Here is a 24,519-nt window from a genome sequence, read left to right on the forward strand (position 1 = left end):
AGTTGCTCGTTTTTCAATGAAACAGCGGCGAGTTCCTCGTCGGCTTCTTTTATCCGTCGTCGGAGTCCATCCACTTCGTTCACGAACACACTACGAGCAAACTCGTATAGTCTGCCAATGCGCTCGTTAACTTCCAGCAGAAACTCCATCGCGTACTGTGCCTCCTTCCCAATAATTTTGCATCGTACCGAAGGTAAAACAACTACAAAACGAGCGAGTCATGAAACTCCGGATCCTTCTCTCATTGGGCGCACAAAATTGCCACAAGGGCCGAAATGTCAAGGCCTCCGAAATATAATTAATATACCTGTATAAATCCGGTCTTAATAAAGTTGCGGAGTAATACCAGCTGTGCACTCTAACTTAGAGTGCACAGCTGGTATTACTCCGCAACGGTTAGAGTCTACACATTTTAAATTTTGTAAGGAAAGGTACCTTGTGCCGATCACTACTGTCCGAGATACATCAGAAACATCGACATTTTGTACCTGTGCAGTATATTAAGAGCGAAATTTAAAAATTGCGAATGACACCTCCCTATGGGCGACTAAACTCCTAAAGATTAAAATTTGGTTGTCGCATCTTACTCTTGCCCGACAAGCAACAGCCCAGAACCGACGACGAGGTTTACCGTTGGAATTGTCAAGCATCCAGCAGCACGTCCAGCCAGGTCACAATGAAAAATTCATCCGCAAAGAACCAGCCTAAAAAACGCAAGCCCCCGATCATCATGAAGCCCCTGCACCGCCTCCTCATCAGTTCGGCATGCCTGGCTGCACTCACAACCTGTACGCCAATCTCAGCTGCAGCTCAAAAGGTCGGTGTGAGCAATTCAGGATCCGGATGCCCCGGAGGCACGACGACATTTCTCCGTGGCTCCGATCCAAACTACGATGGTGCCGAACTCTATCCATTCTTCGACGTAAATGAAGACGCGATTGCACTAATACCCGCTGCTGCAGTGGAGTTTAAGATCAATCTGGATGATGCCGGCGAGGAGTTTGAAGTCGAGCTGGTCTCAGTAACTAAGGAGAACAATGCTGAGGTTGTTCCTAGGACCTTGAACGAGATCAACAATGACAATTTCGAGCTCGTCCAGGATGAAGATGTCGAAGACACCATTCAAGAAGAAATCATGATTGAGGACTTCCAGTCAGACTATGGCCGTCACCTGCGGAGCTTGGCCGACCCAGCTCCAGCTGGGCAGATCCAACTTCCAGAGACGACACCTCCAACGGAGACAGTTACACCTCCTTCGGATCTTCAGCACTCAAATCTGCGAGGACGTGAGCAACGCAATTCGTAGGGAAAGGCGAGGAGAAGACAGGTTGGTCTTGGAAACAATATTAGAACCGTACCAAGCTATTGAGGCGAGATGTATTATACTTCAAAGTAACTTCTTATCAAAACATGGCCTCTCCTTGAGAAAGTTATTGGAGTACTTATTCATACGAGAATTTTTGTATAGTTTACCCCTTGGTAACGAGAAGTCCATGGGCGCTCCGTGGACCTGGTTCCATTGAATCCGTATTGCCCCAACCCACAACCCACAACAGATTCTCGTAGTTGAATCGTGCAGATCAATATTAGTATCTATTTTGAGCGAAATGCTGTGCAGTATTAATACAAGTGCTTGGCACCATCTTTTGAATCGGCAAGCTTGTGATGGGGTGCTCAGACACTGTCAGTCACTTATTATACTAAAGGACTCGCGTCACTGACTCAGTGCCAGGAGTCCTAAAGTGAGCTTGTTGGCGGCACAATTTGTCGAAAGACCCGCAATTCCCATGATTCTATTCTGTAGAACCCTAAGTGCGTGGATTACTTCCTACTTGGTAAAGTATGTACGGTGCTTTTGTCGCCCCACCAACGCAATCGTGCGGTCCCTTACTTTCGAAGTTTCGTCTCAAGAAGACAAAAGCTATTATATTAATGGCACACAACACAGAGGTTCGCAGTCCACGACAAGTGAAGCTCCGAGGCTTCGAGCGCTTGACTACATTAGTCGACAATGTCTCCATGAAAATTGTGCACTCGATGCTAGTAACCGGAGATGTAAACACGTTGCTGCGATTCCTGCCGACTGCTCTTATGAAGACTTTCAACATGCACCATCGGATGCGAGTACTGCAGGTCCAGAGCCAATACTTCACCGCTGAAGTTCAAGAACCTCTGACCGTTGACGACATCAGTAGCAGGAACCTCCTACGAGTTCAGAGTTTCTCTCAGACTACAGAAGGGAGTTTTGAACACTGGCAAAGGTACGTGGCAGACGAGTGCAACGTCGGGTTTGATCGGTACACACAGCTTCCATTCTTCCTGACAGTGTGGATCGATGAGAAGGCGGAGCATGCTCGCTTGATGCTCTTCTCGGATCACTATATGTCGGACGGGTATTCGGGTATGGTAATATTCAACGACATCCTTGAACACATAACGTCACTTGCAGCCCAGAATCCCTCCACTGCCGACCAGCAAGTCCAAGAATTTCCATTGCGCCCTTCCTTCTACGATATGTGGCTGTCCAAGAAGCCACTGTCGAAAGCTGTGATGAAGGGTGTCATCTCCCTACTTGGCAAGACAATCTACTGGAGCGAGATGAAGAAGTTCCACCCTGTTCTACCAGCTCGAGCAGATCAACACGACTTCGTAGTTCCACCAGTCTCAAACCCGACCTCAGCTTCGTTTGCTGAGGGGAATCCAAGTTCTATGAACAAGGCTCTCATGAAGTGTAAAGACGCTTGTGACCGACTTGGATTACAACATGCGACGACGTGTGCCTCACCCAGTGGAGGAAGATTCGGTTGGCGCTTACGTTGCATTCGCTGATCTGGGATCGCTCGCTAATGAAGGCGTCAATCTGAAGACGACAAAATTCTGGGATCTAGCACGCCGAGTGAAGAGCGAGATTGACTCAAAGGTTCGACAAACAATGTTGCTGGCCGCTGTGCCCATTATCCTCGACCAGCGGGTTAACGCCAAGATACAGCCGTCCTTTGCGAAAGCCCTCAACATCCAGCATTCACAAACCTCGGATGCGAATCTCTCCAACGTGGGGCGGTATCCGTTTGCCAAAGAGCACTCGCTATTATCCGACAGCGGCAAGGAGAGTAACCTTAAGGTGAAGACACTGCATGTGTACTATTCCTCACTTGGGTCCATCATCGGTTCTTTGGGTGTCGTCGGTAGAATCATTCTGCTACTCGATGGGACACAAGTGCGAGGATGACTCAGCTAGAGCTCTATTTGCTGCGTTTGTAGCTGTTTGTGAGAATATTGGCGACATCAAGGCTGAGGACACCATGGCAGACGTTCTAGAACAGTTAGCATTGCCGTTTTGAATGGTCATACCGTAATAGCTTTACAAAGCCGCTCTAGATTTTTCCTGCAAAAACTAAGTAAACGAATGCACTATACTGATCAATAAGATCGGGTGATACAGCTAGTGCTGAAAGCCGTTGACCATCCAAGCAGAGTGGACATTGCTTTCTGAGCTGCTTTACAAAAGCCCAACGAGCAAACTCATACGCTAAAACAAGGTACAAACTATTGTAAATCATGACATGAAGTAGCATTGAATTGTTAAATCAAACTGGAAGACTCAAAGCCTAGATACAAAACGATCAGCTACTTTTACAAAGTAAATATGCAACTAAGCTTGAAAGCTTTGAACAACCACATATTATTATACATGTACCACAAAGTAAGAGCTAAACAAAAAGCCTCCATAAGTGTAAAATTACCACTTGATTCACGCAACACAACACGGACTAATAAGGGCATCAATGCAATCTCCTTAGCAGGAGCACACCTTGCTCACTATTAAGGCTCATACTAGGCTCACATCGCTGGGGATTTTTTTTTCTCTGTGACTCCTCGGTTTTTTTCCCGGTTTTTTAGTGTTGTTCTTCAGTGAGAAGTTTATGAGCTACTAAGTCAATCGACTGAGAGGTTGGTCACCCTTGAACCATCGAATCGAAATTAAATATGTGTCAAACAAAATGATACTTACGACCATTTTGAGTTATCGAGATCAGACACCTAACAATACAATACGAAATTCTACTGCAAGACATCGAGTCCCATGATCATAACGCCAATATGATGAAGAACAATAATAATAAAGGGGTCAATATAAGTATACTGTAGCCTCTAGCTACCAAGTCTTCCTACTCGGTGGCGACGAGCGAAGTCGCGTTCCACATGCGGTTTACGCGAAAAAATGTCAACATTTCAAAGTTTGCAGATATCATGCATGACCGCTGAGACGTCAGAATGAGCTTGCACTGCAAAAACAGTCGTTCAACTGTGTTCGAGGTGGGCGCCACCTCCTTTGCCAGCTCGTGAAAGCTCACACCCGCAGCACCAGCCGCTTGCATCTGCTATCCTCGTCGTAGAATCGCGTTGGCGTAGTCGCTCGTCGAGCTCTCCCTCCTCTTACCAGTTGCAGCATCTGGCTCCATCACCAATCGCTGCACTAGATATTGATGTAGTGCACGGTATCGTGCGTCCATCCATCCCACAAGACACCAAACAGCATTCCCAACTCGCTTTCGATCAGCACGCCTACGCTTTCGGAGCACTTCTTCATGTTTTGTTTTCAACGTCTTGAGCGAAACCAGCTTCCAGGACGACATGGAACTTGTGAGGTGGTTGTCGACCTCGGAGACGGGCATGTGCCTCTCCACGACCCACTGAAGCCACTGATAGCAATGCTGAGTCGCCTCGGACACGAGCGCAAAGTTGGAGAGAGGAGCGTCCGTAGCCGCAGATGCGTTGTAGGTCTCGTTGAAGTCGGGGTGCGTCAGGTAGAGGTGGGACATCAGGTTCGAGTACCCGGTCCGGGTTTGCTGCTTGCGGCAAGTACCGCAAAGCTGACAGCGGAAGTCGCCTCGCCCTTGTCCTAGTAGAAGAATGCGCAGATATCACGGTTCGGAGCCATCAAGGTCAAATGAAAAGTGACGGAGTGCTGTGAGGCTGCGGTTCGTGCTCGTGTCTGTGCTTGCCAGCCAACCACTTGAACGATTGGCGCGAAGAGCTAGTTGCCCCTAACATATCGGTATAAACCGGTATTGTATTGATATTATTGGATCAATACCATATTATATTGACTTTGGACAGATCCAGTAATAGTAATTGTAGCCGGATAATACAGTAATTACGGGATTGATATTATTTTTTCCACCCCTGATCGAGATAGTTGGCCAATTGATTTTCACACTTAACCAAAATGTGACATTTATTGTAAGCTTCCATAAAAAAAAACCTTATTCAATAGCTTTTAGCAAGGGCTTTTAAAAAACACTCAAATCTCTAATTTTGAAAATAAATTGGGCTCACCACCACTCCGAAATGTATCGTCATTTCGAGGGCCCATATATGGAGATAATATTTTTGAGCGATCACAACTTCTTTTAGTTATGTGGCTTATACCGTGTTTAGACCCGACCGGTGGAGATGCTCTTAGAGCATCTCCACCGGTCGGTCTTAACAACGGTTTTAAGCTAAAAGTGGCGCAGTTGAGACCCTGTCGAGTTTTAAGACGTCCACCGTTAAGTTCTAAAAGAGGTTTTAGCTTCAGGGAGACCTATTGGATGCGACTCGAGTCTTAAAATAAGACTCGACTTATAGCGTCGCGATGGAATCTAATTTCTATCTACCGAAAGATCGCATTGTGCAAAATGGGGAAGGGCCGCGAGTGGAGCGATGAAGACACCGTTCCGCTCTGCTTGTCGTGGCTAGAGACGTCTGAAGATCCGATAACAGGTACTGGTCAGAAGAAAGATACTGTCTACAGCCGAGTGTACCAGCATTGGCTGGAGCACAAGAATCCCGACACGGATGTGCGCAGTGTGATCGCGGTGTCTGGCAGATGGAAAAGATTTAACCAGAAGTAGCCAAGTTTGAGGGAATATTTAGGAAGGTGAAGAACAAAGTGCATTCAGGTTGGAATGAAGACAAGTATCTCGAAAGTGCAGCTAGCATATACGAAGCACGCCACAAGCAATCATTTGAGCTCATGGCAGCATGGGAGGTACTTCGTGACAAGCCTTAGTGGAGTAATAAGCTAACAACTACAGCACAGAGCAGCAACCAGCGCAAGTCGGACGAAGTGAACACGCTGGTTCGTCCAACTGGACAAAAGGCTTCTAAACGCAGCGCTCAAAACAGCAAAAACGCCATGGCAGAGGACATCCACATGCGGCGGTTTGTGATTGCGTCGGAACAGAAGGCCGCGGTGATGGAGCAACAACTTTATTTCAATATATTCATGCAAGCCCCAGACAGCACCGAATCAAAAGAGTTTTTTGCACTTCAACGCAAAACAATTCTTGCTAAAATACAACTTTGCATTTTATTTATTTTTGATATATACATTTTTTTACCCGCGGAAGCTCATGATGCAAACTCGAACAAAGATAATGATGGAGATCAAAATAGTAACGAGGTGGGTGCGACTGTTTCTGTGGTTACGAGTGACACTGGGGATACGACGAACAAGGAAAACAACGTAAACCGCTCATGTGAGAGAACTTCTGACATTCCAGCAGCAGCCGGGACAGCTCGTACACTACTGAGCAGCGTCGAGACCAAAACTACTAGCTGCTGATCTGCATTAAGTCGCACTATTTGATCACTTTCTCCGTATTCGTGCCAAATGTGTTCAATCAAGTCGTTTTTTAATTGATAATGCAGTACATTGTCCTCGGTTGCCTGGAATGCTTCAATGATATTGATGACAGGGCAAGATGTGCTGGCTACCGGTGGCGCAGGACTAACCCACCCGTCTTCGAAGAGATAATTATGGCTGTAAAAACTGTCTCCAAGTTCATCTTGTATAATCATATTGTGTAAAAAAATACACGCAATCATCACTTCGCCGATTGCTATTGCCCCCCATAGCTTACAAGGCACAGCAAGGATCCTAAAGCGTTGCTGCAGGACTCCGAACGCACGTTCAACATCTTTTCGAACTGACTCCTGTAGTTTAGCGAACAACCGTCGCTTAATAGTGCTTGGAGTACTAATACTCTGTTGAAAAATGCTCCACTGCGGATATATTCCATCTGTCAAATAGTATGCGTTGTTGTAGGTTGCTCCATTCACGGTGTAGTGTGCCTGCGGTTCCTCTCCATTAATGATATCATCAATAAGCGGAGAACGCTCCAGAACATTTAAATCGTTGTTGGCGCCTGGGGCACCGAAAAAAGCGTGCCAAATCCATCATGAACGAGACGCTACTTCTAATATCAGAGTAGATGTCCTCTCCTTCCCCTTAAACGAACCAGCCCACGCCGTGGGGCAATTTTTCCATGCCCAATGCATGCAGTCAAGACTTCCAATTATTTCGGGAAAACCACGGGCGGCGTTCTCGGCTAAAAAAGCCCCATGTCGTATTGTGTGGGTTTGCGAAGGTACTCGGCACCGAATAAACGAATAATACTTGAGCAAAACGTCTTTAAAGCCTCGATAGCAGTAGATTCTCCAATTCGTATCAATTCATCTAGCTGATCAGCACTTGATCCGTAGGCAAGCATACGCAAAGCGCAAGTCACCTTTTGTTCAGGTAAAAACCCGAGTAAGCCAGTTGCATCAGGCTTTTGAACAAAATAGTTGCATTGGTCGTCCTCCACAAGAGTGACAACGATGTACTCAAACAGTTCTCGACGCATGCGGAAACGGCGACGAAATGCCTCTGTACATCAAAGCAGAGTTGCTGTTATAGTGAATACAATACAGAAAAAACTGAGATATTGCGTGCAGCGCACGTACGGGCATCGTAGGTAGGATCTTCCCCAAAATAATCCTTCATCAGCCGTTCTCCCCACTGAGCCCTCTCTCGGTTCTTGTTGGCGTGCTTCCCTCGGTCTGAGCCGCCATGCCTGCGCTTAGGTATCTGCTGCATGTTAGCTATAAGGATGCTGGCATAAAGCTCGTCGTCGGAGTCATTTTCCACGAGAGAAAACATACCCGGATTCCACTCAAGGAATCCTGTCTGTGCGTTTGGCAGTCTGGTCACAAATGGCAGTTTGGTATTGGCAGAAACTATAGGTTAAAACCTCCCTTAAGTCTCCCCGTTGGAGGCTATTGTTGTGCTCGAGTCTTATTTTCTAATTTGGGCCTCAAAGTCTCATTTAAGACTTAGGTTAAGTCCCGACCGGTGGAGATGCTCTTAGGGCTCAGTTTTTGTTTAGAGTGCTTAAATCGCGATTCGTACATGTACTTAGAGCATCTCCACCGGTGGGGCTCTATATCTATATAGCGACTGAAGAGCTCAAATTGATAACTACTGGGGTTTCACCAGGCGTCTCTATCGCCAATTTTTTAGCTACCGGGGGGTTTCGGTCGCTATTTCGGACGCCATAGCGACTGAAATCTATAGGAGGTTGGATCACTTGCAAACGAACAATGCCTCGAAGAAAAGCTTGGTCGGACAAGGAAGACGCCGCCCTGTGCACGGCGTGGTGCGCTACCCAATCGCAGGGGCCGATCAGAGGGCGGACAACCTTTGGACGCTAATCTTGCAGTCATACCGTACGATAGTACCAGGATGCTTGTGCGGCGATACTTCGCCGCACAAGCATCTCATTAGCCGCAGTGAAGTCTCTGTCGACATTTGCAGCCTTGCCGGGCTGTGAACCGCCGTGTTTTCTCTTTTTCGGTGCGCGAGGGGTCAAAAGTAGCGAGCAGACGTACGCCTCTTCCTCGTCGTCAAGAGCTTCTCGCAGAAGACGATTTCTCCACATAGCGACAGATTGGTGAGTGATGTCTCTCGGTGTCTATCGCTAAAAACATTCCGGCCAATCGGAAGGCAACGAATCTATAGATATAGCGACACACCGGTGGAGATGCTCTTAGGTTTGTAAGTATCAATTTGTTTGACGCAGTCTCAAATAATATCATTATTATTATAATAATGATTTTATAAGGCCGTTCATTTAAAATTAAAGTTTAAATTTTGTTCTTAAGTAAGCGTTAAAATGATGGAGCACCACCAAAGACGCCCCGAACTACGTACCGTATCAGGACAACTATTAATACCTAAATATTGTTGTACTTCATTTGCCATGGTATCTCTAGACGCACAGCTTTCGACACTGAGCAAGAAACGGTTGGAGTTCCAACTTAATTACCAGTTTTTTTCGCGTGCACAGAGTATCATTAACTTCAGAACTTCTTCGCTCGTCGGTTTTTTCTTGTTAATCATGGCAGTCGTGGGTGTCGATAGCAGCGAAGGTGATACGCTGTTGCACTTAGAAACAAAGTTGTTTTCTTCCACTTAGATATTTCCTGATAAAGTTAACTCATCAAAACGAGCCAGAACATCAGTCAGGTTTTCTTCGCCTCCAATGCTACCCAAACTCTCACACAGCACCACTATCGCCGTGAACAAGTTGTTCCCCACATCATCCTTCACCTTGTGTGCCATCGAATAGCTGAACGCGTTTACCGAAGACAGAAAGATCGTAACGGAAGGAGCGAGATGTGGCAGGGCCTTGAACACATGCAAACTCTCAATAGATAGCACATTGTGCGGAGTCGAATGCGTGCTTTCGAGTCGCCACGATCGGGTCAAATCACTTGCACTATCCGACGGCATCATCACTTGACGAGATTTCTTGTATGCCAGGAGACCCCGTCGACTTTCAGTGTCATAACTATCAGTGAGTGAATGATTTTTCTCGAATGGGTACTGGACCAGTTCAGCGACTCCAACGTCGGCGGTGATGGAGTGAGCGACTCGAGCTTTCTTGAGGAAGGATGGATCCATCTGTGCGTTGAGTTTCTGATCAGCCGTGATAGTAGGCAGCGCCATGTTCACAGTGTTCTTGAGATTCCCTTCGATCTCTCGACTAGCACGACCGGCCAAGTCCCAGAAGCGCGTGGTCAACATATCCACTCCTTCCGAGTTGAGCCAGTCAAGATCGGTCGTTGCAGTGTACATACCTACTTGGTTCTCCTCAGCAGGGTATTGCACTTGGTGACGCATGTTACAGTCAACATCCATTGCAATTCGAAACGGGTTGAAGCGTCCACGCTGCTCTTTGTTACTGCGCACACGGTAGAACGCGAGAAGAGCGACAACAACCAAGACACCATTCAGAGTCACGCCCTCCTTCCTGCATTTGGCATATGCTTCACGCATACACTTAGCGTCTCCATCAGCGAATAGCGCTTTGGTGCTGTTGGTTACGGGCGGTACTGCAAAGTCCTTCAGGTCGTCTCGAGCCGGTAGTAGAGGCGTGAACTTGTGCACGTTTCCCCGGAACATGCGACGTCCGAAGATCGCGTTCGTGCCTTTGAGTAGCGGCTTGGCCCACGTAATCTTGTTGAGCCACATGCGATAGAGCGACGGACGAAGTGGGTACCCCTTTGGCGTCAAAATGGATGGTCTTTGATTGTCCGATGCGGTTTTTATAGCGAGCTTCGACACTTGCTCCAAGATGCAGTTAAGCACCACGGCACCTGAGAACCCGTCAGACATGTATTGGTCTGAAAAGAGCATTAGACGAGCAGTGTCTTTGGGTTTGGCGACCCATACTGAGAGGTAGAAGGGCAGCTGGCAGTAGCGGTCAAAGCCAACACTGCACTCCCTTTCGACGTATGACTGCCAACTCGTTGGACTACCGTCTCCATAGTCTGCGGGTGTCAACACCCGCACTTGCAGTAGTTTAGCGACAGAGTCAACGGTAACGGGAGCTTGAATCTCGGCTGTGAATTGTTGGTCTTTGAGTTGGTGAGCTCGCATCCGAGGATGCATGTTGAAGGTGTGCATCACTGCAGTGGGTAGGAAACGAAGTAGAATCGCCGTGTCACCGTGGACGAGCATTGAGTGCGCGATCTTGACGGACGCACCGTCGGATGCAGTGACCATCCGCTCAACACCTCGAAGAGATACGCGACTGCCGGCCGCACAAGTTTCGACTTCAGTACTCATGACTTGAGTTGGTTAGTCCTCGGAAGTGGAAGTGTGATCGAGTGCTCGCTCGATGTCGAATTTGATAATGAGCGATGAGTCTGGCGATGGAACTCGCTCTTGGTCGGAAGCGAGTCGAACGTATTGATGGCTATTCGATGGCATGTCGGACGAGCGTTTCTACCTGCGGGTGTTCAATTCATGGAAGGAATGGGAGGTGAGGAACATTCTGTAAGAGACTTGTGCTCCGCCTCTGACGAAATTGTGGCGATGTTGCCAGCATGATATCGTCTGGACGAAGCGCTCGTGGGGTCGAGTGATGTCTTTATGCTCTAGTGACTCGACTTGAGTTTATAGTTTTGCAACTTGAAAGGCTCGGAAACGCATTTCTATTCATAGCAAGTTGACAACATTGAGGCCGCGTTCACTCCTTGGAAACTCGCACTTGCGGACAATGAGCTCGTGGGTAGTGGTTGACGACACACCCACAGCTACAGTCGTTTGGATGGCTGCTGAGCAGATCGGTAAAGCCAAGAATCACGAGCAGCTTCAGAAGATCTGCGACTACCTCGTCAAGTACGACACTCTAGATGAAAGCTAAGTTCTCTAACTAAATTTTTGGTTTTTCGTGTGGCCGCAGTAAGCACTGGTTCCAGACTGCGGGGGATCTAAGAAGTGCTCGACAAGAAGCTATCGAATGGCAAGCGTACGTTGAAATGCCGCCTCAAGCTTGTTAAAGACGAAGGGATAAGTCTAACAGGTGTGGATGTCGATAGGCTGGAGGTGCCAGGACGTCTAAAGCTTGCCATTCAGCAAGTTTTGGATCAATCGACGCTCCACGAGTCGGTGCCAAACTACGGCTACGACGAATACTACGCGGCAGTCCGTCCTTCACAAGAACCAAAAAGTGAAGCCACAACGCAGGAGTGGACCGAGGCTTCGACTAGCTATGCCTCTGCTGAAGGGACTGATCAAACAACAGCGAATTACTACTACTACTCAAGTGACTATGACTACTATTCATCCAAAGATGCAACGACAGACCTGACTACAGCTCATTACGACTGCGACCATGCTAACTATACAGCAATTGACAGCCCGCCATCTTATGAAGAAAGCTCAAGACAAACAAGTTACGAGAACTATTACAGCAACACAAGCAGTTACGATAGTGGAGAGGCAGCGACCACCTTGCTTAGTTTGCATGGAAGTTTGGAGCAGTCTCAAGACGGCGAAAGTGACGTCGTTGAAGCGCACGCCCTGGAAGCAGAGGCCGCTGAAGAATACCAAGAGAGCGAGATGACAATAGAGCAGCCATCGTACGCTGTAGAGCTTGGCGAGTCAACTCAACAAGATGCCAGTGGAACTAGCGGGACCTGGAGCTGCGGCCAGTGCACGTACCTGAACCCGGTGACGTCGTCGTTCTGTGAGATGTGTATCGGTCATATTTCACTGTCTTCAGACGTCAAGACGACAGCCGACACAAGCGTCTCTGCCTCCTTGCTGGTCCCAGCCAAGCCGCTGGTCGATATAGCAGCGAGTTCGCCTCAGAAAGAGCCTCCAGTCCTTCAATCTTCACAGCCAAGGGTGACCTGTATGGCGTCTCCAATAGGTTCATTGTATCCTCCGTCAGCACCAGACTTCGAGAGCTCTGAAGAAGAACGGGTAGACACGTCTCCACTCCCCCCTCCACCGCCATATCCAGGCACCAGCAGCTGTGGTAACGTAGACTTCCTGGCGCTTGCATTTAGTGGCAATAGTGCTCCGAAACCACAAGTAACTCCTCGCTCTTCACCCACAGGGAAAAGCTGTCAAATGCGGCGTGAAGAGACCACCGCTGAGTACACGTTTTAGGTCATTCCCCCACGATCATAAGCCCACATAAACGTAAGGATAACAACCAGTAAAACAGCCCGTCGCCAAACGCCTCAGTTACTTTCACCTGCGGGGTTTAGCCTCAGCCTACTTCGCGTAAGGGCACCAGACTTCGTTCATCTCGACGTACACGGACTTGAGCTGCGTCCACGAGTCAATACCGGCAAGTCCGTTCTCACGACCGACACCAGACTTCTTGTAGCCACCCCACGGAGTCTCCACTGGCGCCAAGTTGTAATTGTTGATCCACGTCGTGCCAGCCTGCAGCTCATCGATCATGCGGTGGGCGCGTGTAATGTCCTTCGTGAAGACACCAGCCGAGAGGCCGAAGATCGTGTCGTTCGCACGCGCCAGCACTTCCTCTTCGGTGTCGAATGGCAGAATACACATGACCATGCCAAAGATCTCTTCACGTACGATGGTCATCTCGTCCTTGCAGTCCACAAAGATCGCAGGGGTGAGGAAGAAGCCATCCTTGGTGGCCTCCGACGGCATAATACGTTCACCTCCGCCCTTTAGCAACGTGGCGCCTTCACCCACGCCCTTCTCAATGTAACTCTGCACCAGTTCCATGTGCTTCTTGTGGATCATCGGTCCAATGTCTGTGCTTGGGTCCAGTGGGTCACCGATACGCAGCTTCAAAGTGCGTTCATGCATACGCTGCACAAACTTGTCAAAGATTTTACGCTGCACGAACACTCTCGTGCCGTTGGAGCACACCTGGCCGGACGAGTACCAGTTGCCCATCATAGCACCGGCTACAGCCTGCTCGATGTCGGCGTCATCGAACACAATAAGAGGCGACTTGCCTCCGAGTTCCATCGTCACTTTCTTGAGGTCTTTTGCTGCGCCTGCATACACATTGCGACCAGTACCAACTGAGCCAGTAAACGAGACCTTGGCGACGTCCTGGTGCTCCACTAGCGCTTGTCCCGTCTCGCCTGCTCCCAATACCACATTGAAAACACCCTTGGGGACACCAGCCTCCACATAAGCTTCAGCCAGCTTCAAGGCTGTGAGCGGCGTCTCCTCAGAAGGCTTGAACACCATCGAGTTACCGAACGCCAAAGCAGGTGCAGACTTCCAGGCCGCGCTCTGCAGCGGGTAGTTCCACGCGCCGATACCGGCAGTGACGCCCAATGGCTCGCGCTTCGTATAAGCCCAGCTGCCTCCCGTGAGCTCCAAGTGTTGACCCCCTACAGACGGACTCACTCCGCCATAGTAGTTCAAACAGTCTGTGGCGCTCAGTATGTCCGTGACGGTCGTCTCAGCGATGGGACGACCAGTGTCGATGGTCTCGCGCGTCGCGATCTCGTCTGTCTTGGCCGTCAGGATGTCTGCGGCTTTGCGGAGGATGGATCCACGCTCGGCGGGACTCAGACGTCGCCAGTGTCTCTGAGCGGATCGAGCTGCGCCTACGGCCTCGTCCACTTGCGCCTTATCAGCAGCTGTGAACGACGTCTCGGGCTTGCGCGTCGTGGCGTTAAGCAACGTGAAGCTCGGTGCCGACGCCCGGGGGGCCACGTACTTGCCGTTGATGAAAGACTTGACTACGCGTGCCATTCTGGGAAATGATGTGATGGAGGAATGATTTGTGGCCGCACAGCGAAAAGTCTATGATATAGAATGCTCATGCGGGACGATAATGTGGACTGTTCGCCTATCAGATTGTTGAGCAAGGATGCCGTTACAACGGGCTGCCAGTGCCAGTGCGGTGCGGCTCTCATTTCGGGCTGTAGGCCAATTCTCTCGACCAGCGGCAAGTCCGACCTTGTTGGCTGGTGTCTGGCAAAGCCCTGGAGCTTTATTACACCGCTCATCACTGTCTAGAAGCCAATTTATTCAAGTTTACCCGGCTGTGACTCGAGCGTTCAGTACATTGCTGGGCAATGGTGCCGCCCCCCAACCTGTTGCTGCGTCCGAGCCTGCGATCGCGCTACCACGTAAGTACGAGTTGCAGCCGGACGACGTGCACTGTTTCGTGGGGCTAAACGGCAGCGGGAAGACACAGTTCTTGGCCAAGCTACAGGCGCACGTTAAGGCGCAGCAAGCACGGGGGGCACTGCCAGCCTCCTGTCGATTGGCGAGCCTCAGTTTCGATGCTCATCGAGAATTCGTGGCGGAGAATGGACACCGCGTGGTTGCAGATGTGCTCGGTGGGATTGGCTCCCCTACTGCTCGGGATCTGATTGTGAGACTGGGACTGTTCCCCGTGTGGGAACAGCGAGTGCGCCACCTGTCGACAGGAGAAATGAGGAAGCTACTGCTTGCAGTGGCGCTGTTGGAGACTCCGAGAGCGTCGGTGCTGATTCTGGACCAGCCGTTTGACGGGTTGGATGTGAAGGCGAGACGACAGCTACAGTGGATGCTTGGACAGCTGACGAGGGGATTTACGAGGCTCTTAGTGGAAACGACAGGAGCCAAACACGAGGCGTTTGCCTACAAGACTCAAGTGTTGCTGGCTGCGAACAGATTGGAGCAGGTTTTCCCTGAAATCTTTTCACACACAGTGCTGTTAAGACAAAGTGATGGCGATGACCATGGAATCGAGGTCGTAGCCTGGCCCGAAGACAAGGAAGACGATGCACGCAACAAGGCCATGATGAAGCGTTTGGAGGATTTCTACGCTGAAGAGCACGAGAAGCGAATGAAGATGACGGAGACGGAGCTGAAATCACTTGTCGAACAACTCTTCAAGTGCCGGGATGAAGCACGATGTGTTGACGTCGACACTCCCGCTGTGCAATTAAATGGCGTGTCGATCTCGTACGACCGTAAGAGAATCCTGCTTCAAGACGTCGATTTCGAACGCCAATCACACGAACACTGGGCTCTGCTTGGGCCTAATGGCTCCGGCAAGAGCTCTCTTATGCGCGTCATGATGCAGACACCAGGTCACGGCCTGACAGAGGGCGAGGTCTTGGTCGTCGGGGAGCAAGTACGGCCCTTTGGATCTGGCGCTGCCATCGACGACGCGACTACGAGCTCTAAGCCAAGACTCGAAGCCATCTCGACGGATCAGCACATCCAGCTATTGCACAAAAGCCTACAGACAGAGAAAGCTGAAGACCAAACTGCGTTTACTCTCCTTGAGAGCAACGCGGCGAGCTCTGAAGCTGCCGAACTTGCCATGCGCTTGCTGGTGCTTCCAGATGCAGTGAAGACGCGCAAGCTGTCGCAACTCTCGCAAGGCGAGCAGAAGCTCGTTCTGATTGCTCGCGCACTGGCTGCATGCCCGCAGTTGTTGATCTTAGATGAGATCACGCACGGACTGGACCCGTTCAACCGCGCTCATGTGTTGCGTGTGATCGAAACTATTGGTCGGCATGCAGCACAACTGACGCACATGGTGCTTATCACGCACCACGAGGAGGAAATCACGCCGTGTTTCTCGAACATCTTTAAAATCCAAGACAAACAGATTGTCGAGCGACCTAGACAGGAAGAGACTGCATGAACAAGAGAGAGAGTAGTGGAGCCTTTGATAGCTTGGCTGTTTATTGAATTAACTGTGATCTTAGCAAAAGTGACCTGGAAAAAGAACAGCCTTACGACGTGCCGTAGAGCAGCGCTGGTCCGTCACCCGAAGTGGCGTTCAACTGAGCAGCGGGCTCACGCAGACGCCTGTAGTGCTGACGACGGCGCTGCCGGATTGCAATAGCGACACCCAACGCCATTGCCGAAAGCGCACATAGGAAGAATAGCGGATAGTGCACGTACATTTCGTGACTCGAAAGTCCACCTGAAGACTCGTCCAGTGGTGATTTCTGAGCAGACATGCTATTGTCTGGATATCCACCACTAGGCGGAATGATTTCGCCTTTGCGAGCACAAGTTGGTGGCCGGTGGCCCTTGTTGCACGTACACTTCGCACCCGGTCCTGCAGAGCAAAACCCGTAGCCCGAGCAGAACGGTGTAATCGAGCCATCCGACATGTAAACTCCCGCTGACAACCAGCACGGGTCAATCGACGGCATGTCCATGCTGGTGTTGGAAGCCTTATACGCATCGCAGGCTTTTACAGTAAAAGCCTTGCGAGGCTTCGGAAACTCGACAGCATTGCTGTAGCTTCCAGGGTTTGCGAGACAGCCTTTATCATTCCCATTCGCTGCGCAGTTGTAGGCTGGAAGTTCACCGGCGGCAGCACAGACATCGTGGTCAAGTGTCTTGTAGAATTTGGCAACACTCGAGTCCATCCATTTCGCACGCCCCAGAACCGCGTTGATGAGTATGTTGACCTGATCGTCGTAACTTCCCTTGACCTTTTTGGCGTAAACAAACGCGCACTGCAGGTTGTCGCTCTTCCATTCGACACATTTCTTCAACTGACGCTGAATAGGCTCAGCGCTAGAGTGGATGAATGAAGTAATGGACTCGTCACTCCACGTTGTCGAACGCAGCTGGACCCACCTCTGTTGAACGAGGGAAGCGAATTTGTAGTTGCACGTGAGACGCTTCCAGAACGAATGAATCGTGTACAGCCAAGTCGTCTTGATGCCACCTTTTCCGTAAGCCAAATTGAAATCCCAGACAGGGCCAGCATTTATAGGTTGGTCGCGGTCCTTGAAGAAGAATGTGCTACGGCGATAAGCATCCGAATTCATCGAGAACTCCGAATGCAGGAAGTAGTCTACGAACGAGCCAATGTCGATATGCTCCTGTAGTCCGTCCGGGTTGGTCATATTATCGTGAAGATACTGGTACAAACGGGGGAGCGGTCCGGTCTCAGGCGACACAAAGTAATCGCGCATTCTTTGCGTGAGGACTTTTGGTTCGGGGAATGTCAGGATTGGCCTCTCACCAGCGCCAAAAAGCCCCGTCGCTTCGTTCAACACGAGGTTGGGCGAGTAGTCACCGTATGTCAGTGGGTTGTTTTGCCATGCCCAACCTCCAGAAAGCTCCTCATTCGTCTTGCAAGCGCTGTTCAGTTGAGTCAGTCCAACACGATTCGGGGTGTACGCGATCTTTTCCAAAGCCAAGTAGATGCCTTGGTACCGTGGGCTCCAGTCGACAGTGTCAAGTCTGTCACGAACAAATACCACAAGATGACGGGTTCGAGGTGAATATCGATCCGTGCCGCGGAACATCCAGTGAGCTAGATGGTTGCGCATCAAACTCGCATCAATTGTTGGACCATTCAGCACGAAAGTCCGATCCGCTGGAAATCCGAGCAGCTCACTTGCTTCATTCAGGTCAACCGCAAGCTGGTGCTTCGCAAAATGGAGACTAGATTGCCCGCGGTAGTGAACGCTAGCGGGATACACCGCGGTTCGGTTGCCTTCCAAGCAGTTGAGCGTGCCGTTGACGTTGTCAATAACTTCGATCTTAGCCTCGACGGGGTCCTTCATGCAGTCACGTGCGGGCAGGCGAGGTTGGTTACAGGTCTCGGTTGGTAACTTCACTTTGGTCGGTGACACAATCACGATCGGCAACTCGAAGCACGCTGAGTAGATCGCAAGCACAGTACAAGGGTTAGTTTCCACAGCGCACTACAGCTGAACACACCTTAGCAAGAAGATCTTACTTTTGTCTGATGCGATCACCACATAACTGCACAACACGATCAATGCCAACAGCAACACCTGGAGCTTTGCAAATCTCATCGTCGAACTTGTTCGCCCACGAATATCTTGATCCGTTGTGGCTGCCTTAAATTCGAGAATGCCAGAGTTTTGTACAACTGCTGAATGCAGTCGACGGAATTTGACTCGTCGATGGGTGTTGATTAGGATTTGTAAGCGACACCCCGGCAGTTGGTTTCAAAGGTCGCAAGATCTCTTAAAAAAGGCCGGCCAAGATTACCAGCCCTCACTGACCGGGTAAGTTCATCATTCCGATTAAGGTGCGCGCTGATGCCCCAGTTGAGTCGTTTCGCATTCTGCTGGCACCATTCTCTGTCGTCATGTTGCTTAAGAAATATAATGCTCCCAGAAACGCTTGCACCTGGTCATCACCACCCAGCTCGTTCCGTACATCCACGTAGCGTGCAAGCAGCCCCAAAAGAGCAAGCGAATCCTGAATTAGATGCGTACGAAACGGGTCCTTCAGCAAATCCTGCGTCCCACTCGCTGTCCGGTCACCAAATGTCTCGTGATGAAGAAGCTGGGACAAATAATAAATAACTGACCGATATCCGTCTGCGTCGTCAGGAAGGCCGTGAGTACTTTCCAGAACGAAACGAATTCCTTCGGATGGGAACGACGTAACGATCGAGAGCAGTAGCTTCACGATCTGGTGCTGCAGTGTCCGCAGATTCTTGGCCTCATCAAATGAAAGTTCTTCTTCATTCGCCAGCATCTTGGCGCATCGATTGAATAGCAATGACTTCTTGGACTCAGCCTCCACTTCAGCGAAAACTTCAGGAGCGCGAAGCAGCTGGGAAAGCAATCCAAGTGCTTGCGCCTTGACAGTAGGAAGACCTTTAGGTGCCAACAAAATAGATGGAATGACGTTGCTTGTCAGCAAGGGTTTAAAGTCTGGGGTTAGTGCCGGCCGATGCGTAAGTCCGAGGTCGACCCAAAAGCTGAGTACGCACAGACCGTCTTTCACGACGGCAGGCTCCTTGAGATTGTTTTTCATTACTCGACAGAGTGCACTCATGAGCTTCAAACAAAGTTTCCGTTGTTCTGAAGCAGCTTCTGCTTCAGATAACTGTAGCACGTCGCTCTGAACCACCGATTCATAATCCGATCGAGCTGACAAGTACTCGTCCAACGAGGTAAAGCGCAGCCCTTGCAAAGCAATGCGGGGGTGCTCCGTTCTGTTTGAGTTGCGCTGCAGCCTGGAAACTGGAGACGAGGAGTCATCGGAAGGCGACGACGCCACCAGTAAAAAGCGCTGGAAATGCGCGCTGTAATGCATCACCGAGTACATGACGCGCAGCACACTGCAAATCACGGTCCACTCCAAATCTGTTGGAGCCGCGAGGTACTTGACGAATACTGGTGCAAGGGCAGCAGCAGTAACATCCCCAGCCAGCATTTTGCCAATCACATCGTACAGTTCTCGCGCGCGATCCGTGGCCAGTGCATTCTGCGTCGCATTGTTCTGTCTAGCAACAGTCAAAATCGACGCATGTGCCTGAGCGGACACTCTCCCCGCAAGTTGCGAGAATACGCTCTGTGAGAACGGAACTCCACTAGCCGATTGCTGCATCGAGTCACTTAGTGAGTTGCCGGACGATCCTTGGAGAAATTGCGTCGGCGTCGAGCTGTGGCATCCTTGCAGTGGCTGCGTTCGGACATAATCAACAGGATTAGGCTGAGCTTTTTCCCCAGGCTCCACATTAACAATTCCATTCAGGAGAGTTAAGAGGTCCCTTGAGGTGCCTGTCAATAGATGCGACACCAGTTTCGCGTTCTCTTCCCTTAGACCACCACTGCCGCCCTCTCCTCTCTCGTCTCTGAACTTCAGCTCGGTCTGGACGGCCGTTTCCACCACAGGCACCGGTGATGGCCTCAGCACCTGTTGCGAATGCTGCGACAGCTGTTGGGACATCCTCATGGACTGACTGGCGGTGAGGAGGCTCTCGTGTTTGCGACGTCTAGTGGCCATAAGTCTACGCTCAGCGTCGCGGCGCTTGGCCTCGATGGTGTGCTTCTGCTGCAGCTCCTCCACTTCCTTGATGGCACGCCACTTGACTCGCTCAGCATTCTGCAATCTTTTGGACATGAAAGCGAGCTTGGATTGTAGGGCCGCCATGCGCTTCTGCATCTCGCGCTCCTTCTTGTCGCTCTCGTATTTGGACTCCGTTTCGAACAGCATCATACTTGCGCGCAGATCGAAGTTGTCATCCTCCGCCTCTTTCAGCTTGGACGTCAAGATACACAGCATACCGTCTGCTTTGCCCTTCTCGTGCTGCAGCTGCTGCAACGCCTTCTGAAGACGCGCGGAGTTGTCCTGCGGCGAGCCATACATGGTGCTACAAATACGTTGAGTGCGGAATTGAAATTGTTGCAGTGCAGAGTGACTGTTTAGACTTAAGGTTTGTAAAGGTTCAATAAAAACATGACATTTCTGATAAAGTCTGAGAATAACTCGCCATTATTCGATTCATTTCTGATGGAGCTGAGCAAATCGCTTGAGGAGGCCAAGGACGCCGCTGTGACGGAGGAGGCTGTCGCGACGCCGCCCGCTGTCGACGGAGCCTCGGCTGACCGCCCGCTGTTCGACGAATTTTACGACGACTGGGCGTCGTTCGACGCTGCCATTGCGCGCGCAACGGCGGCGTACCACCCGATCCGCAAGCGCTCGTCGCTGACCTTTGAAGTGTACAACCGCACAGTTTCCAAAGGCAAGCACGATCGCAAAAACATAGCCGAGTTCTTGTCTAAGACTTTTAAATGCACACACGGCATCAAGTTTCGCTCGCGAGGCAGCGGCAAGCGGATGCGGCATAAGTTAAGGGATATCGGGTGCCCGTTTCACGTCTACGCGTCAGCGGTGGAGTACGGGGCTACATACCGCGTCAAAGTGCGCACGCATGACAAGCACAACCACCCGATTGGTCCAGACTCCATGAAGATGATGAGCGGCACGCTGCACGAGTCAGACTATGAACTAGTGACGCACGATATGGACAATGAAGCGGCGTCGACGCAGCAGAACGCTGAGTCTAGTACGGCGAGCTCTCATGTGCATCAAATAGAGCACGCTATGTCGTCGGACAGCGCAGCGGAGGTAACACACGCGGCGTATGAACGACAGATGAGGGAACAGCTAGCGGAAGCAGAGGCCAAAGTACACGCTCAAGCTCAAGCCCATGCTCAAGCACAAGCTGAAGCTCATGCACAGGATGAAGCTCAGTCACAAGCCTACCAGTATGCCCAAGCGCAAGTCTTGCTGAAAGCTCAAGCGGAAGCTCAGGTGATGACTGACGCTCAATTGCAAGCTCGAGCGCAGGCGATTCTGCAGGCTCAGCATAACGACACACCAGGGCAACCCCAACCTGTTGACGCTGCAGATATTCTGAGTGCAAGCGCTCACGGTAGTGAGTTGTTGGATGGAGCGATTGATGGTACTATGGGTGACGATGTTTTCTCTGGTTCTTCGGCTGCGACGATGACGACAACTGACGTTGCAGTCGCTTCCAATAGCGACATTCAAGATGATTCTTCTAACGAGTTTCAAGTCCCAGCGAAGTTTGAAGAGACGATGACTCTTGAGTCGCTTCGAAAGCGAATCGCGGACTTTGCAGACGAACGCGATTGGAATGAGGTGCACTATACCTTTTGCGATGCCCTAACAACTTACTGTCACTAACAAATCAACTGGAACATTGTACCTGGCATTACCAGTTTCACACGCCACGCAACTTGTTATTAGCTCTTAACGGCGAGGTGGGTGAGCTTTGTGAGATCTTTCAGTGGAAGGGCGAGGTTAAGAGCACGGCAGGTAAGCATCCAGGCGATTTCTTTATGGCGAGTGCTAGCTGATGCACTAAACTGTCGCTTGCGTCATGACAGATTGGTCGCCGCGAGACAAGGAGCACCTTGGCGAGGAAATTAGCGATGTGCTGATTTATCTGGTGCGACTTGCCGACAAGTGTGACGTGAACCTACCTGCCGCTCTGAACGATAAAATTGCCAAGAACGCCAGAAAGTACCCTGCCGAACTGGTTCGTACACACAGTGCTACATCGTGAGCCTGATTTGGCATACTGTTTGCTAACGCGCTTTGTGCTTTTGTTAACTACAGGTGAGAGGATCATCGAAGAAGTACAACGAGTACAAGCGGATGCGGATAACGGAGGAGTCAACCTTGTAGAGAGGCTTACAATGCAGGACACCAATCCGTCGTTTGAGTAACATTCGTTGATGTTCAATTGTTCATTGCAGCGAGTGCCCTCAAGAAAAACCATGCGATACAGTATATAAAAACAGCGAATTCACCACCACGAAGGTGCGCAGTGCATCCAGCTGTATTGAATCTGCAGGCAAAGCGCTTCCATCTAATCCTGTCGAGTCGCAAGCGGGGAAGCCACGCTAGATATGGGCTGCGCCAGAACGCTTGCAGCACGGTGTCGTCCATCCTTGCCGAATCTGTACTCGCTTAACCCTGTCGGCGCTATCCCTGTCTAATCCTCCGGAGCGTCACCGTCCACCATGCGGCTCTCGTTCTCAAGCTTCTCAATCATCTGCAGGAACTCCTTCTCCTCGTTCACGCTCACCACCTTCGGCTCCATCTTGACGGACATGGTGCCCTTCTTTGCGGTAATGTGCTCCCGCACGGCCTCGATGGCCTCCTGGAGCTTCTGGATACCCTTCTGCTTGTCCAGTGTGCTGGTGGTCATGACGTACATGGGCGGCGCAATGAGCTTAACCTTGACGGGAACGTCCTCAGTGCCAACGTTCTGACCAGCCTGCAGAGCCGACCGAATGGCCTCAATGCCCTCGTACGTGAAGCACGTGACCTCAATGTCCGCACGGATCTTGATTGGCTGCGGGGTTAGCCGGCGGCGGATCTGTGCCTTGAGCGCCGTAAGGATTTCAGGCGTGATATCCAGACCCTCAAAGACTGCGTCATCCGTGATACCCATCTTGAAGACGTCGTAGCAGTGCACGTATTCGACCTTCTTCTCATCTTCACTGGGGGTCTCGATCTTAAACTTCTTGTAGAGTGGCCAGGCTACCTTCGAGTACAGATCCTCGATCTCCAGGTGGTTCTCCTGAGCCACCTGTCGCAGAACACCGTGCACGGTCTTGGCCTTGTTGTAGCGCTCCTCGCACTTGGCAATGTCCTCAGGGGATACACGACGCTTGGACAAATCGATGTAGCCCTTCTCCTTGTCCACACGAAGCACCATGACCACCTCGTTCTTGCCGACACGGATGAGCTTGTTGATGGATCGAATGCGGCGTCGAGACAGCTCGGACAACAGAATCATACCCTCGATGTTGTTATACTCAAGCAGCGACACATAAGCGCCCATCTCGGCGATGGAACGCACGTTCACCATAACCAGCTCATCGATCTCCGGGAATCTCTGCTCGTAAAAACGGCACTGCAGGTGCAGAATCTCCTGAGCTTGCGTCGTCTCCTCGCCGGGCACTACCGTGGGGGTCGTCTCAGCCATCTTACTCGTCGGGACAGATTTCTCTCACTTGCAGGGAGCTGTGTGCCAGCCACCAGTGTATGAGGCAACCACAAGAACTTTTTGCTTTAATTGCGTGGCAAACATAAACGTACTTAATCGAAACATGAGGTCAAAGACCTATTCCGTACACAGCATTATCGTTCCCAACAGGTCCTGTTGGGCTGTGTACCTGTTACCGGACAGGGCGAGGTGACCGAGGTGGGTTAAGAACCGGTCTATGGCTGATTTTCTACTAGCCTACCCCTAAACAGACAAAACCATTTCTTAAAAAATGTTGGGTCTTAAAACCTGTTTTATTAAATCCAAATAAATGCTGAACTGCCTTTTAAAATGATTGTTTTCAAAATGATGCTTTAGCATTGGGTGGGTGGGTGGGTGGATTTAAAGAATTATTCCCGACCGATTAAACCCACTCGAAACCACCACCGCTATCGAAGTCGTGTGTTTGTTGTTCTTGGCCTTGGGAGCTGTCAGTGACGCTCAAGTATATGGGTTCACGAGCTATTTCGTGGATAAGTAGCACGCCCTCCACATAATCTTCATTATGATAGACTTTGTGGCAGTACTCACGGTGCTCATCGTGCCGGTAGCCGATAACTCAAGTTTTCCAGACCCGTTAGCCTAGTATAAA

At 50.4% G+C, this 24,519-nt stretch overlaps 10 protein-coding genes across 10 annotated transcripts; 5 read left to right on the forward strand and 5 right to left on the reverse strand.

Annotated features, from left to right (window-relative positions):
* Window positions 1-2,118: 2,118 nt before the first annotated feature.
* On the forward strand, window positions 2,119-2,602 carry PITG_07876 (uncharacterized protein; the record flags this gene model as incomplete). Its single annotated transcript, XM_002904044.1, has 3 exons — window positions 2,119-2,401; window positions 2,486-2,537; window positions 2,581-2,602. The coding sequence occupies 3 exons, from the start codon at window positions 2,119-2,121 to the stop codon at window positions 2,600-2,602; spliced, it is 357 nt and encodes a 118-aa protein (XP_002904090.1).
* Window positions 2,603-5,681: 3,079 nt separating this feature from the next.
* Window positions 5,682-6,779, forward strand: PITG_07877 (uncharacterized protein; the record flags this gene model as incomplete). Its single annotated transcript, XM_002904045.1, has 3 exons — window positions 5,682-5,843; window positions 6,086-6,124; window positions 6,744-6,779. 3 exons carry the CDS (start codon window positions 5,682-5,684, stop codon window positions 6,777-6,779), a joined length of 237 nt encoding a protein of 78 aa, XP_002904091.1.
* A 2,501-nt stretch (window positions 6,780-9,280) lies between these two features.
* On the reverse strand, window positions 9,281-10,939 carry PITG_07878 (uncharacterized protein; the record flags this gene model as incomplete). Its single annotated transcript, XM_002904046.1, has 2 exons — window positions 9,281-10,372; window positions 10,436-10,939. The coding sequence occupies 2 exons, from the start codon at window positions 10,937-10,939 to the stop codon at window positions 9,281-9,283; spliced, it is 1,596 nt and encodes a 531-aa protein (XP_002904092.1).
* Window positions 10,940-11,372: 433 nt separating this feature from the next.
* Window positions 11,373-12,772, forward strand: PITG_07879 (uncharacterized protein; the record flags this gene model as incomplete). The annotated part of the gene is made up of 4 exons (XM_002904047.1): window positions 11,373-11,494; window positions 11,559-11,624; window positions 11,695-11,921; window positions 12,096-12,772. The coding sequence occupies 4 exons, from the start codon at window positions 11,373-11,375 to the stop codon at window positions 12,770-12,772; spliced, it is 1,092 nt and encodes a 363-aa protein (XP_002904093.1).
* A 108-nt stretch (window positions 12,773-12,880) lies between these two features.
* PITG_07880 (betaine aldehyde dehydrogenase) lies at window positions 12,881-14,356 on the reverse strand (the record flags this gene model as incomplete). Its single annotated transcript, XM_002904048.1, has 1 exon — window positions 12,881-14,356. One exon carries the CDS (start codon window positions 14,354-14,356, stop codon window positions 12,881-12,883), a length of 1,476 nt encoding a protein of 491 aa, XP_002904094.1.
* A 688-nt stretch (window positions 14,357-15,044) lies between these two features.
* PITG_07881 (ATP-binding Cassette (ABC) Superfamily) lies at window positions 15,045-16,250 on the forward strand (the record flags this gene model as incomplete). The annotated part of the gene is made up of 2 exons (XM_002904049.1): window positions 15,045-15,719; window positions 15,786-16,250. The coding sequence occupies 2 exons, from the start codon at window positions 15,045-15,047 to the stop codon at window positions 16,248-16,250; spliced, it is 1,140 nt and encodes a 379-aa protein (XP_002904095.1).
* A 91-nt stretch (window positions 16,251-16,341) lies between these two features.
* On the reverse strand, window positions 16,342-18,441 carry PITG_07882 (uncharacterized protein; the record flags this gene model as incomplete). Its single annotated transcript, XM_002904050.1, has 3 exons — window positions 16,342-16,364; window positions 16,416-18,236; window positions 18,318-18,441. The coding sequence occupies 2 exons, from the start codon at window positions 18,139-18,141 to the stop codon at window positions 16,342-16,344; spliced, it is 1,749 nt and encodes a 582-aa protein (XP_002904096.1).
* Window positions 18,442-18,601: 160 nt separating this feature from the next.
* Window positions 18,602-20,626, reverse strand: PITG_07883 (uncharacterized protein; the record flags this gene model as incomplete). Its single annotated transcript, XM_002904051.1, has 4 exons — window positions 18,602-19,567; window positions 19,619-20,023; window positions 20,078-20,152; window positions 20,219-20,626. The coding sequence occupies 4 exons, from the start codon at window positions 20,624-20,626 to the stop codon at window positions 18,602-18,604; spliced, it is 1,854 nt and encodes a 617-aa protein (XP_002904097.1).
* Window positions 20,627-20,854: 228 nt separating this feature from the next.
* PITG_07884 (XTP3-transactivated gene A protein) lies at window positions 20,855-22,558 on the forward strand (the record flags this gene model as incomplete). Its single annotated transcript, XM_002904052.1, has 5 exons — window positions 20,855-21,826; window positions 21,935-22,009; window positions 22,090-22,186; window positions 22,258-22,409; window positions 22,490-22,558. The coding sequence occupies 5 exons, from the start codon at window positions 20,855-20,857 to the stop codon at window positions 22,556-22,558; spliced, it is 1,365 nt and encodes a 454-aa protein (XP_002904098.1).
* A 98-nt stretch (window positions 22,559-22,656) lies between these two features.
* On the reverse strand, window positions 22,657-23,913 carry PITG_07885 (eukaryotic translation initiation factor 2 subunit alpha; the record flags this gene model as incomplete). The annotated part of the gene is made up of 1 exon (XM_002904053.1): window positions 22,657-23,913. One exon carries the CDS (start codon window positions 23,865-23,867, stop codon window positions 22,869-22,871), a length of 999 nt encoding a protein of 332 aa, XP_002904099.1.
* Window positions 23,914-24,519: the final 606 nt, after the last annotated feature.

This window comes from Phytophthora infestans, genomic scaffold (assembly GCF_000142945.1).
Source record: "Phytophthora infestans T30-4 supercont1.12 genomic scaffold, whole genome shotgun sequence".
Classification (NCBI taxonomy): Eukaryota; Oomycota; class Peronosporomycetes; order Peronosporales; family Peronosporaceae; genus Phytophthora; species Phytophthora infestans.